The sequence below is a fragment of the Phoxinus phoxinus genome (assembly GCF_949152265.1).
Source record: "Phoxinus phoxinus genome assembly, chromosome: 13".
Lineage (NCBI taxonomy): Eukaryota > Metazoa > Chordata > Actinopteri > Cypriniformes > Leuciscidae > Phoxinus > Phoxinus phoxinus.
In genome coordinates, this window is record NC_136888.1 from 17,896,125 (window position 1) to 17,908,958 (window position 12,834).

The 12,834-nt window shown below is 37.6% G+C and overlaps 1 protein-coding gene across 1 annotated transcript; it reads left to right on the forward strand.

The window, feature by feature from the left end:
* Positions 1–419: 419 nt before the first annotated feature.
* On the forward strand, positions 420–9,600 carry cdk1 (cyclin dependent kinase 1). Its single transcript, XM_079632397.1, has 8 exons — positions 420–914; positions 1,565–1,614; positions 1,794–1,950; positions 3,590–3,713; positions 4,371–4,541; positions 4,630–4,793; positions 8,698–8,839; positions 8,940–9,600. Exons 2-8 carry the CDS (start codon positions 1,578–1,580, stop codon positions 9,051–9,053), a joined length of 909 nt encoding a protein of 302 aa, XP_079488523.1. The 5' UTR covers positions 420–914; positions 1,565–1,577; the 3' UTR covers positions 9,054–9,600.
* The last annotated feature ends 3,234 nt before the right edge of the window (positions 9,601–12,834 follow it).

Genomic DNA, 12,834 nt, shown 5'->3' on the forward strand with positions numbered 1-12,834 from the left:
TCAATAACTGAGTCCTGGTGTCCTCTACAGAGGATAAATAAAATAAATATATGAATAAACAAAATATTAATAAATACTGTAGTTAGTATATAAATAACAGTAAAATAATAGTCAAGCATCAGTCTAATCAGGGTAAAGTAACTAAAAGAAAATTTAACTCAAGCTAAAAAAAATTACATTCTCCTCAAACTTGTGAATAAACTTTGTTAAAATACGGATTATTTGTTTGAAATTTCGAAGGCTAGCTACCACCTCTCTTTTGAAATAAAATCACAATAAAATGGTATTAAAAATAAAAGTACTCCAACCAATGTAATGGCATAAAAAAAATCACACAAAAATATGTGGGGCACAATCAGTGTCCTTGTAATCACTGAATTTGTCTGTTGTATATTGGAATGTTTATGGAATTAAAAAACACTAACAAGTGAGACAAGCACCACTGAACGTCATGAAGTTTTAGTCTGTTGCATTGGGTAGTCTGTCTTTTAGGACAACCTATAGGTTAAAAAGAGAAAATGTTTTCCTGATCTGAACACTACCAGCGATTCTGTAGCAGCGAACATCTGTCATTATGGAAAAACGGGGAAAATAACTATTCCCTACCTGCACATGCACAATATTGAATTGAACAAACAAACCACTGGGCACGCGCACGTACTCTCGGACAGACGTACGCTCCCGCTCCTAACCGCCCTACCATCTAATTGGTTAGTTTGAAGTCTACCGAGAACTCCGATTGGCTGCTTTGAATTACGTCTAAGCGGCCAGTTTGAATCTAGGAACTCGCATTTCAGCAGCGAGATACAATATCCGCACGCTCTTTCTCTTCTCAAAAACTTTAATCATCAAGATATCTGAAGAAAATAGGAGGGTTTGGATATTCATCCAGATTAGATATAGTTACAGAACAGGTGAGTTTTTAAATATATGAAGATGATTGCCTGTTAATGTTATCAATCTTGATTCTGATCGTTGAACGTTTTAAAGTTGATGAGGCCCCACTGGGCAAAAAAACTAGCTAACGTTACTTAACGTTAGTCATTTAACTTCAACGTGCAGTTTATGCTTGTAAATAATATTTTAGTTGATGTGATTCACAAATATAGTTCCTAAATAATAGCAGATCACGGTCTTTGTCGCCTTTTCTTGGTTAAAACACTTGTTTCCGTTGCATTGGGATTTAACGTGGCCCATTTTCATTTGCAAAACATGGATATAAAAATGGGACTTCGTGATTTCATAAGCAGAAAATTATGTGGTATGAATATATTCTTGATGTCAAAGTTAAAAGTGGTAGAGAATGTTCAAAAAATGTGTTCAGTCAGTCTTTTATACCTCATGTGTATCGTTATACGTAAATGTATACATAACGTTACATTAGATATAAATTGTTAGCATTCTATATTAGATAACGGTAGTGTAAGTTATTGAAAGAAAAAATGACAAGTTTGTCTGCCACTAGCTTTTTAGGGTGAGTTCATTTTGGCATCAGTGTTGAGTAATTGCAAATGTTATACTGTAAATTTACTTTTTTCCAACCCTTTGTTTTTCCTCAAAAAAGACAGTTGAGAAAAATGGATGACTATCTGAAGATAGAGAAAATTGGTGAAGGTAAGTTGAATCTTTCTTTGTGATTTTCTTAGGTATTTGAGTTGTATACGACCATTTTATATTGTTCACTGGCCTCTCTCTCAGTGTGCAGTTTGTTTCAAGGCAGACTATGAGGTTGCATGAGAGTTCCTGGTATATTTTTCTGTAGATGTCTAATAGATAATGTATGTGATCTCTAGGTACATATGGTGTGGTATATAAGGGCAGGAATAAAACCACTGGACAGGTGGTGGCTATGAAGAAGATCCGCCTGGAGAGTGAGGAGGAGGGTGTGCCCAGCACTGCTGTCAGAGAAATCTCCCTCCTCAAGGAGCTTCAGCACCCAAACGTTGTACGGTATGAGACAGAGATTTCTTTACATCTTTATCTACACAAAACAGAATCAAAACCTCAAAGTTTAGCATAAAGAATCTGGATTCAGTTAGATTTACTGCATAGAAATTGCCGGTTGCGTGCATGTAACTGCGTTTGGAACTTACAGATGTCTTCTCACTTTTTTCTCTCTCTCTCAAAAAATGAGTAATGATTTTATTTTGCTTCTTAAAAGGGGTCATATGATGCTTTTTTAAAAGATCATTATTTTGTGTATTGGGTGTAATAGAATGTTAACATGCTTTAATGTTCAAAAAAATACATTATTTTTCACATACTGTACATTTTTGTAGCTGCTCTATGCCCAGTCTTTCTAGTCTTCCCTCCTTCTGAAAAGCGCAGTGTGCTCTGATTGGCCAGCTTACCCAGTGCGTTGTGATTGGGCGAACACCTCAAGTATATGTCAGAAATGTAAAAAAAGAAAATAAATAAAGAAAATAAAAAAAATTATAAATAATAAAAATTATAAAATTAAATTATAACTTCCCCTTACCGTAATCGCGAGCTTCAGCTTCCAAAGCAATTATAAAGACAGTTAATAAAGTCGTCAGCTTTACCATATCAGTTCAAGCCCGAGTCGGATTCTGGAAATGCAGATGACCAAGCCGATCGATCTGAACCAACTTTGCAAGCACGACTTCAGCAGAACGTTTCATAGTGGTAAGTTGTAAGCTCTGCCTGAGTGACCTGTGTGAAACCGAACACACAGTGGCAGTGCATCGATGTTTGTCATCTTTTCACCACAAGTTATATGGAGAAAACAGTGGGTAAATCCATCCCTGCACTTTTGATCGTAAGAACGACAGACAAACAATATGCGTTACTCTATCTATACTGCACAAAACTCTGCATTTGAACAGTCAATGGCAAACAGTTTAAGAAATAATAAAACATACTTGCAGGTTCTGATTCAGAAGCACCATATTGCCCTAGCAATGTTAGAATTGCCCCCTTTTTTTATATTTTTTTAGAAAAATCTTTTGTACACAGCCGGCCTTGTACTCTTACAGGTTCAGTCTTCCATAAACTGGGCCTGCACTCATGGAACAGTTTGTTTGTACTGTTCTGGAACAGTGATTTCTTAATCTCCTGATTCTGAATCTTAACCACTGATTCCTAATTGTGTCCACTTTCGGAAGGCCAAATAAAGTGCTTTTGTTTTCTAATTGAAATGCAGTCTCCACAACATGGCGGCGACAACTCTACTGACAACTGAAGCCACACCTTCTTTCTTTGTGTATGCATTTGTCCGGCTTTATGCAAATATTTCCACATAGTGACTTGGGTATTTCGTGAGTGAGTGAGATTTTGAACGAGGCGTTTTAGCTAGGTCTGGATCTGCCTTCTCTTTTAGAAATAATGAAGTTATTTGTGGGAGACTTTGAGCTTTGTAACTTAGCAGATCTTATACATGCACAAACAGCTACATAACACACTAAAGAAAAAGGAAAACTTGAAAAAGCATCATATGACCCCTTTAAAGGTCTTTATTAATTTCTAGTAGTGTATACTGAAACATTTATCGTACAAATACTTAACATTTGTTAACTACATAAATAATAATACATCCCTGTATTTTGTTTCTCTGTTCCCTTTTTCACAGCCTGCTGGATGTGCTGATGCAGGAGTCAAAGTTATATTTGGTGTTTGAGTTTCTGTCCATGGATCTGAAGAAGTATTTGGACTCCATCCCATCTGGCCAGTTCATGGAGCCCATGCTGGTCAAGGTGCATTATATAGTGTAAAAGTTCACATGATCAATGTCACACTTTTACTTGGGTTATTTAATTAATGAATGGTGTAGAATCTTAAGTATTTCTGGCATTTACTTCCTAACCCCACTTTACATTAAAACTTAGCCCAATCATAAATTATGATATCGTAACATTTGTATTGCTTTAGAATGGGACTGCTTGCCATAATACACTACTAATCTTGAAAAAAAAAAACTGCATCACGGTTTACACAAAATAGTAAGCAGCACAAGTTTTCAACATTGATAAGAAATGTTTCTTGAACCCTAAATCAGCATAGAATGATTTCTGAAGGATCATGTGACACTTAAGACAACAGTAATGGCTGCTGAAAATTTGGCTTTGCCATAGCAGAAATAAATTATATATTGAAATGGAAAAGTTATTTTAAATTGTAGTAGTATTTCATAATAGTACTGTTTACTGTATTTTGGTCAAATAAATGATGAATCAAATCCAACTTTGAAATTATAAAGTATGTTCAACATTATACAGATTATTATTTCACATTTTAATGAATAAATTCTACTACTTTTCCTCGTGTTATATTGATTGATTTCTGGCTTGTACAGTAGGTTCCAAGGTTAGAGTCTGTACCTGGAAGTAACTGTAACTGTGTCCTCTTTGTAGAGTTACCTGTATCAGATCCTCGAGGGGATTCTGTTCTGCCACTGTCGCAGAGTTCTGCATCGTGACCTGAAGCCCCAAAACCTGCTGATTGATAATAAAGGTGTGATCAAGCTTGCAGACTTCGGGCTCGCTCGTGCCTTTGGAGTCCCGGTCAGAGTGTATACGCATGAGGTAGATATGCGCATCTCAGTGACAGTTATTTCTCCCAGCTCAAAGCGTTCAATTATGCTGACGTACTTCTACTCATGTGTTTGCACAGGTGGTCACTCTGTGGTACCGAGCTCCTGAAGTCTTACTGGGGGCCTCACGTTATTCCACACCTGTAGACGTCTGGAGTATTGGTACCATCTTTGCCGAACTTGCCACCAAGAAACCACTCTTCCATGGAGACTCAGAAATAGACCAGCTTTTCAGGATCTTCCGGTAGGCCTATACCAGAGGTGTCCAAAACTGTCATGGAGGGCCACTGTCCTGCAGAGTTTAGTTCCAACTTGCCCTAACACACCTGCTTGGAAGTATCTACTTAGACCTTGTTTAGCTGGTTCAGGTGTGTTTGATTGGGGTTGAAGCTGATCTTAGCAGGATTGTGGCCCTCCGGGAGCAGGACTGGACACCCCTGGCCTTTACAGACTTCTGGGACAGCAACATTGATGTTTTTACATTCTAAAAGTTGAATTTATTTCGTAGTTATCAGCAGGATATGTATGGTGATGCCTATAGTTGCACCTACACGTTCTGTTTAAAATCTTAGGGTCAGTATTCCACCCATGATACAGTGTTTAAAAAAGTTGAAGAAAAAGATAGGGATGTGCAATATATTGGTTCCATCGTGTTTTCTTTTCTTGTTTTTCTTTTTTTATGTACCTGTGCCAGTCGATATTAGATATTTAATTGTGCATGCTCTTTTCTTCTATTTTTACTTTTCATATTGTATTTGCTGTCATATAACTGTCACTATTTTTTCATAGTTTAAATTTACTTAAATTATTTAAATTAACTTGTTTGATGAAATCTTTTTCAGGATTCTTTGAATATAAAGTTCAAAAGACCAGGGTCCGTATTCATAAAAAATACAAAGAGTAGCTCCTAGTGACAAAATTCTAAGACAATTCTTAGAAATGTGGGCGCTTACTCTAAAAATTAAATAAAAAAATCCTAGTAAAGAAAGAAATTCAAAAAGCATCTTAACCCTTAAAAGAGGTCTTAAGGTCAAAATTGTTAGGAGTACGGACGAGGACTTTTAAGAGGCTTAAGAGTTTCTTTAGCAGAGAAGAAAATGACAGAAGGACAGAGGAAGAAGAAATGTGTTGCTGAGTTATTAATTTAATAAGACGCTATAGATTAGATCGTGCAGGAATCATGTTTGTGACAGATCTTATTAGAGACACGCTAACATCTCAGACACAGGAATGCCATGGCGCCAGAAATTGAAGTAATCACTACATTAAGATATTTGGCAACTGGGAAAATGCAACAATGCAGCAGTGACCTTCTGTAAGAAGAGTGGTCACACAAACAATTACAGCACTTTCAGAACCTCTTATTGTGTCGCAGTTCATTTCGTTTCCATTGGACATTCCCACCTTGCAGGCTCAAAAAACTAAATTTATGAATATAGCAGGTTTCCCTGGTGCGCACAAGCAGGGAATGAACCGTTAATAATTTCTTATTAACCGCTATAAGCTCCCACGTCTGCTTCTTGCCCTATGACACCCGGCCTGCATTTTCCTTTAAGGATGGTCTTGTTCATCCACTAACTGGGCTAACAGTAAACGCTGTTCCTCTGTCTAGTTGGGCTTTCTCATCCTTGTTTTTTATTCCATGTTTGCAACATTAAAACCAACATTCAAACCATCAATTAAAGGTAGGGTTGGTAATCCTGTTCAGAAACATTTTTTTTTATACTGGGTGAAATGGTCCTTCCATTCTGATAGTAGTCAATGCATTATGTGTTCAGAAAAAGGAATGAAACAAATCTGACCTCTGTAGCAGCTGTAGGACAGTAAAAACTCTGACCAATCACTGCCATTCGGTGCGAATGTAAAGAACCAATCAGATGCCTTCATGTCTCGTGCCCAAGCACCACTGCGTGTACAGCAGTGATGCGCGGGTCAATGTATAAACAACCCGCACCCGACCGACGTTTTCAACTAACCCGCCCGCAACTCGGACCGCAAAAAAAAAGAAAGAAAATATTTTTCCTGACCCGCGTTTTTTAAAGTAGCTATAGTAAATGCTCATCGCGTCATGGGCCATAGACGGAGGAACTAGGGGTGCGCATTTTTCAGAATGCTGTATGATATAGCCTAGTGTTTTGTAATAAAGGCTTGATTTATTCATTTATTTCGTTTCATTTTCTTAACAATTAAGATGCTGCATGTGTTTATCCAGTCTAATCGACGTGTGCGTCTCTCCCCGGACTTTCCCAACAAAAATCCCGCCCCCTCTCAGCAAATAGGCTACATAAAACTGACATTACTGAGCTATATGCGTTTAAAAGTAGCCTATTAAAATGGCACAATGGCATTACTCAGTTCAACGCGTTGGGAAATCGGGCATTTTGTCCCGCGTCAGCTTTTATTCAAAAGTTAATAACGCGCTCAACATTCAAAAGGTAAATAAGGATTTCCCACTTTCATCTGCAGACTGCTCGTGCGTCATCCTCGCGCATTCAGCCAATAAAGTGTATGTATTTCATAGAACATTGTGTCTAGTACTATATAAATTACAAAGGTAAACGACCCGACCGACCGCGACCCGAATATCATTAAAAATATTTTTGGATGACTCGTAACCGCGGGCGCAGGCACCCGCTCATTTTGGATCAACCCGCGCATCACTGGTCTGGTAGGTACATGCAGCTGACTCGAAATGTGGATGCGCGTTCATGTTTGTGGGGGGGGGGGCGTAGTTTTGGACGGAGCACTGACAGGAGGGGGCGGAGCTTAGAAGAGGTGCCACTTTCAAATCTGGCTAGCTCTCCAACATTACCTACTCTAGCTTTAAATAGGCAGCAATCAGTGTAACTGGAAAGAGTGGAACAATTTGTATCATTCTAAGGCAATCAAATGCCTTATAGGAAATTAACAGCATGGTAAAAAAAAAAGGATTTATATACATGTATGTATAGTGTGTGAGTAGACCCTATACTTAAAATCGTTCTTCTTTTTTCTTTTTCTTTTCCCTTCTTGGTCAAACAACCAATCACAGTCTTCAAAAGATTGTGTCATACATAGCAACAGGGTCAGTCCCGCCTCCTCACTAAGATGAACGTTTTTGTCTTTTCCTTGCTCAGAGCTGCTCTCAGATCAGTCCCGAATCGCTCTTAAGCTAAGACTCCTACGTAGAAGTTTTTAAAGGAACACTCCGACTTTTTGGGACTTTATCCTATTCAACTTATCCCCCAGAGTTAGATAAATCCATACATACCTTTTTCATCTCCGTGTGTGCTATGAGTCTGTTTGACGCACCCACCGCTAGCCTAGCTTAGCACAAAGACTGGATGTAAATGGTTGCAGCTAGCATACTAATCCAAATAAGTGACAAAACAACGCAAACATTTTTCTATTTACATGTTGTGATTTGTATAGTCACTGAGTGTACAAAAAACAAAGTCAAATGAGACACAGACATATTTTAACCGTATAAATACTGGGAACTATATTCTCTGAAGGCGAAGCACTGCTACTTGGGCGGAGTGATAACCGCAGCACCTGAGACGCGCCGTGGTGAGGAGCAGAGAGTTCGTTCAGAGCGCGTCTCAGGTGCGCTGCGGTTATCACTCCGCCCTATATTCAGGGAATATAGTTCCCAGTATTTATACGGTTAAAATATGTCTGTTTCATGTGACTTTGTTTTTTGCACACTCTGTGACTATATAAAATCACAACATGTAAATAGGAAAATGTTTGCGTTATTTTGTCACTTATTTGGATTAGTATGCTAGCTGCAACCATTTACATCCAGTCTTTGTGCTAAGCTAGGCTAGCGGTGGGTGCGTCAAACAGACTTATAGCACGCACGGAGATGAAAAAGGTATGTATGGACTTATCTAACTCTGGGGGATAAGTTGAATAGGATAAAGTCCCAAAAAGTCTAATTAGGAGTTTTCTGAGAGGATTCTTGGAATGTTTAAGAATACGGGCCCAGGATTTATTTGAAATATAAATCTATTTTAACATTATAAATGTCTTTACTCTCTCACTTGCTGAAACAAAAGACTATATTAATATTAGTTGTCCTGAGATGGTGTGCTGCTTCAATACTGTGAAGATGCTACTGGCTACTTTTATGTAGTTTTCTCCTCCCTTGGTTCATTTGTGTTCAGGACTCTGGGAACCCCTAACAATGAGGTCTGGCCAGATGTTGAGTCACTACCAGATTATAAGAATACCTTCCCAAAGTGGAAATCCGGGAATGTGGCCAACACAGTGAAAAACCTAGACAAGAATGGCATCGACTTACTCTTGGTAAGATGGCGTCCTGACACACTGGTGTCCTACTTATCTGTTTGGGTTTATTATCTGCCTTTCTCTCCTCATATTTATTTTCATTGTCTCTTTTGTTTAGAAAATGCTGATTTATGACCCTCCGAAGAGGATTTCAGCACGGCAAGCAATGACACACCCGTATTTTGACGATTTGGATAAGAGCAGTCTTCCAGCCAGTAACCTCAAGATATAGACACACCTCAGATCTTATACCCCTGTCTGCACACGTACACATCCATACTAAAGCAATGTGAGCTTAGGGGTCATAATGAAACTGACTCTAGACTTCTGGGATTACAGATGTTCTCCTCCAACCCGCAGCAATGCAATCTGAGTCTTTTGACATGCAATAATTAACCTTAGGTTTGTTTATTGGGTGGTTTTTCTACTTTTGTTTGTCTGTTTTTGTATGTCTTTTTCCTATCCTGTTTTATATGTAACATAAAACACCCATTTGTAAATAAAACATGTTTTTTTGTGGACCTATAATGACATTACAAGAATAAACGAAAGTTGTTCTCAATAAAGAGCACTTGTAGGATCCCATCATGGACTGACTGATGTCTTCTGTTTTCAAGTACACTAATACATTTAATAACTCATTTACAGTGGGGCCTGGTTCGTACAGATCAGGCTCCAAGGTTCGGCACGCATGTAATTTGTGAGTTAGTTGCGAAGTTTAACCATCATGATGTGAAAGTTTACCATTTGCATATGTTTCTAAAGCTGGGTTTACAGACAAATTTAGCAAATCCTAAAAGATTCCTCTTATCCTAGGCTAAAATCTGAACTCTTTGATCGTTAGACATGTTCACTGACAGCCGAGTAATGACCGTTGCAATCAAATTTGACTTAAACAAAATTCTGGCAGTATCAGAAGATTTGACTCAGTCCTGCAGTGTGACCTCCTGCAACGAACGACAAATTGTCTTCGGTTTTCAAGACGACTCATGACCAAAATTAACGTTAGATTTCTTTGTTGACACCATTTAAATTCCGCGTGTAATGCAGCTCACCGAAGCTGACCGAACGTGTCATTGATGTAAAACTTCGGATGAGTTTTCTTACGTGCGTCCGTGTTTAACGCCTCATACAGTCTGACATTGACAACTGAGAGATCCTACATTGTGACATGGATTACATCGAGGATCATATTCATACAGTCTGACAAGGAACAATCGTAAAGGACTATTATAAATCATTATAAATATTACAAATGCACCCGGCTTAAAAGTTCACTTCTAAATGAACATTTTCTCACAAGTTGTTTGAAACCTGTATGAATTACTTTCTTCTGCTGAACACAAAAGATATTTTGAAGAATGACAGTAACTAGACAGTTGATGGACCCCATTGACTTCTATAATATTTTTTTATAGAATAACTATGGAAGTCAATGGGGTACATCAACTGTTTGGTTACCGACATTCTTCAAAATATCTTCCTTTGTGTTCAGCAGAAGAAAGTAATTCATACAGGTTTGAAAAAATTAAAAAAGATTCATTTTGAAGTGAACTATTCCTTTAAGTCCTGCCGATTTAAACATTCAAATGCAAGAAGAGGCGAAAGAGAACTCAATTTGATACTCGTGCTGTTTTATGTGTGTGTGCGCACAGAGAGCTGTGTCTCAGACAGCGTGCAAATTGTGTTCACAGGAATTGTGTTCTCTTTCGCGTCTGCTTGTGTTTCAATGGACACATACTCACAAAATGATCTCAAAATACCTGACTCAGCAAATACTTCATAAACACAGTTGGTTATTTCTTAAGGGAATGTAAACGATGAAGAAAGAAATTGGATGTGTATCATTATATTGGATCTGTGCATTAGGTCTTAAAGTGACAGAAGCCTACAAACATCTGCTACTGTCTGTGCCATTAATGTTAATCAAACAACAAAACAGCTTTAGCAAAGATTAATCTAGATTTAATTTAGACAGTGTTGTTTTACACTTATTACATTTATGTGCCTTAAAGGGGTCATGAACTGGCTTTAAAAAAAAAAAGAAGTATATTCTTGTCTGAGGTCAACTTATGACGTTCGCTTGGTTTTTACATTCAAAAACATGAAAATGAATATGTAATAGGCTATTTTCTTCCCGGGTTTTGAATGTAGCTCCTGAAACGCTCGGTTTTTATGGGCGTGCCGCATTGAAGACTTGGAAGTAAACGCCCACTGCTATGATTGGATAACAGTTTTGCATATTATAATGAGTTTCATGTAATGCACGAATCGGTGGGCGGGGCTAAACAGGCAGTGTTGAAGTAGCCGTTGATGATCTTCTGCGGAGGCGGTGTTACCCTTTGACGTCATAGATCCCCACTTTGAAAAACCTGTCATTCGCTGGGCCTGGTGTCAATAAAAGCTTTTATTGGACTAACAAATAAGTTTTCAGTTCTGAAACTGATATTCTTATAGTATGACCTCTTATATGTCAAAAGCTCAGTTTCTCAGTTCATCACCCATTTAATTCACAGAATTTACTTTACTTAGTTTAGACCTTACTTTATTTGTAACTTTTTTTTTGTGGCTGATCCCAAAAATGATCTGATCCGTGACTCAAAAACCTTAAGATCCGAACCATTAGTTTTATTTATTCGCTGCACCCCTAATTGCATTTGTGCATTTTATCTGTTCATGCAATTGGCATTGCTTATGCCACGCTGTACTTTTATAGCAATCGGATCATGAATAACCAGTAAGTGAAATGTTTTGTGGAAAAAGTATTTTTTTCCCCTTCTGTCCATACAAGACAGTGTGTGTGTGTGTATCTGCAAAATTACTGTGGGTGTGGGAAAAAATCCAAACATGTTTTTTTTTATTCACCATAAATGAAATTGGCTATAAAATCTGCTCTTATTATTGCTTATTATTGCTTAGTTGCTTGCTCCATTAGTTTTGTGAGTCTTTTAAGAACGTATTGACCTAACGTAATGAGCTCAGTGTTCAGTAAGATCAGTAAGGAACCAGTGTTCTGCAGTGTGGTGAAAAAGTCCACTGAAGAACAAACACTCGACCCATTCATTTTCAGCATGAAAGCATTCTTTTGCTTTCTGGGTTTTCCAGTAAATTTTCCATAGTGTTGGCCAGAAAAATATGGAGAGAAAAGCATTTGGTAATATTCCCTCATGATATCTTTTGGTTCTCCATTCCTAATCTGTAAACAGTTGAATACCAGCAGCTTCCCTACAGATCACATCACGTTTTCATGTCATATTAATGATGTTTTTTCTGAAATAGATAGTGTCTTTGTTTAAACAGTGATTGAGTGTAAGAGAAATCTTTACACTCGCTCCAAAGATATCACTCCAAATGTCATTGCACAGCAAGCTCTAAATGACTGTTCATCAACCTATCCCCTTTTTAAATACCTTTGGACAGAAATATTGCAAATAAAAAGCAGTTTCTAACCAATTTCTCCTTGAGCTCCTAATTGTACCATATTTAAAAATGAAGCCTATTATCATGTCTATCAGATATAGTCTCTGAAACTGATGTATTTGTGTGTTGGCATTTTAGACTTTTCTATGAGCTCTGCAATGTAATGATTCACAAAGGGTGCTATTGAGAAAAGACTCACTCATGAATATTCATAAGGTTGAGAGCAGACAGTAGTCCACACTGTACTGTACAGTCTTTTCAGTTTACAACAACAAAACCCATGTGCTATTATTCCTCAAATTATCACATAGACACCTTTTGAACGAAAATGCTAGTTTTATTAATCAGGGTATACTATTCTTTGCGGAGTTTTTTTTACGGTCCATTTTAATGAAACATTTAAAATCATTTGATTTCATCATCAGTCAGGTGATCAGAATTCACTGCATGGAATACTTTATAGAAACATTTTGATTTATTTAATAATCATTGATTTATCAATAGATATATGTTGCTTCTTGTATTGGTTCGAATTATTGTTTATCTAAAGACATTGTTTTAAACTGGTTCAGAACATCATCAAAAGGCTACAA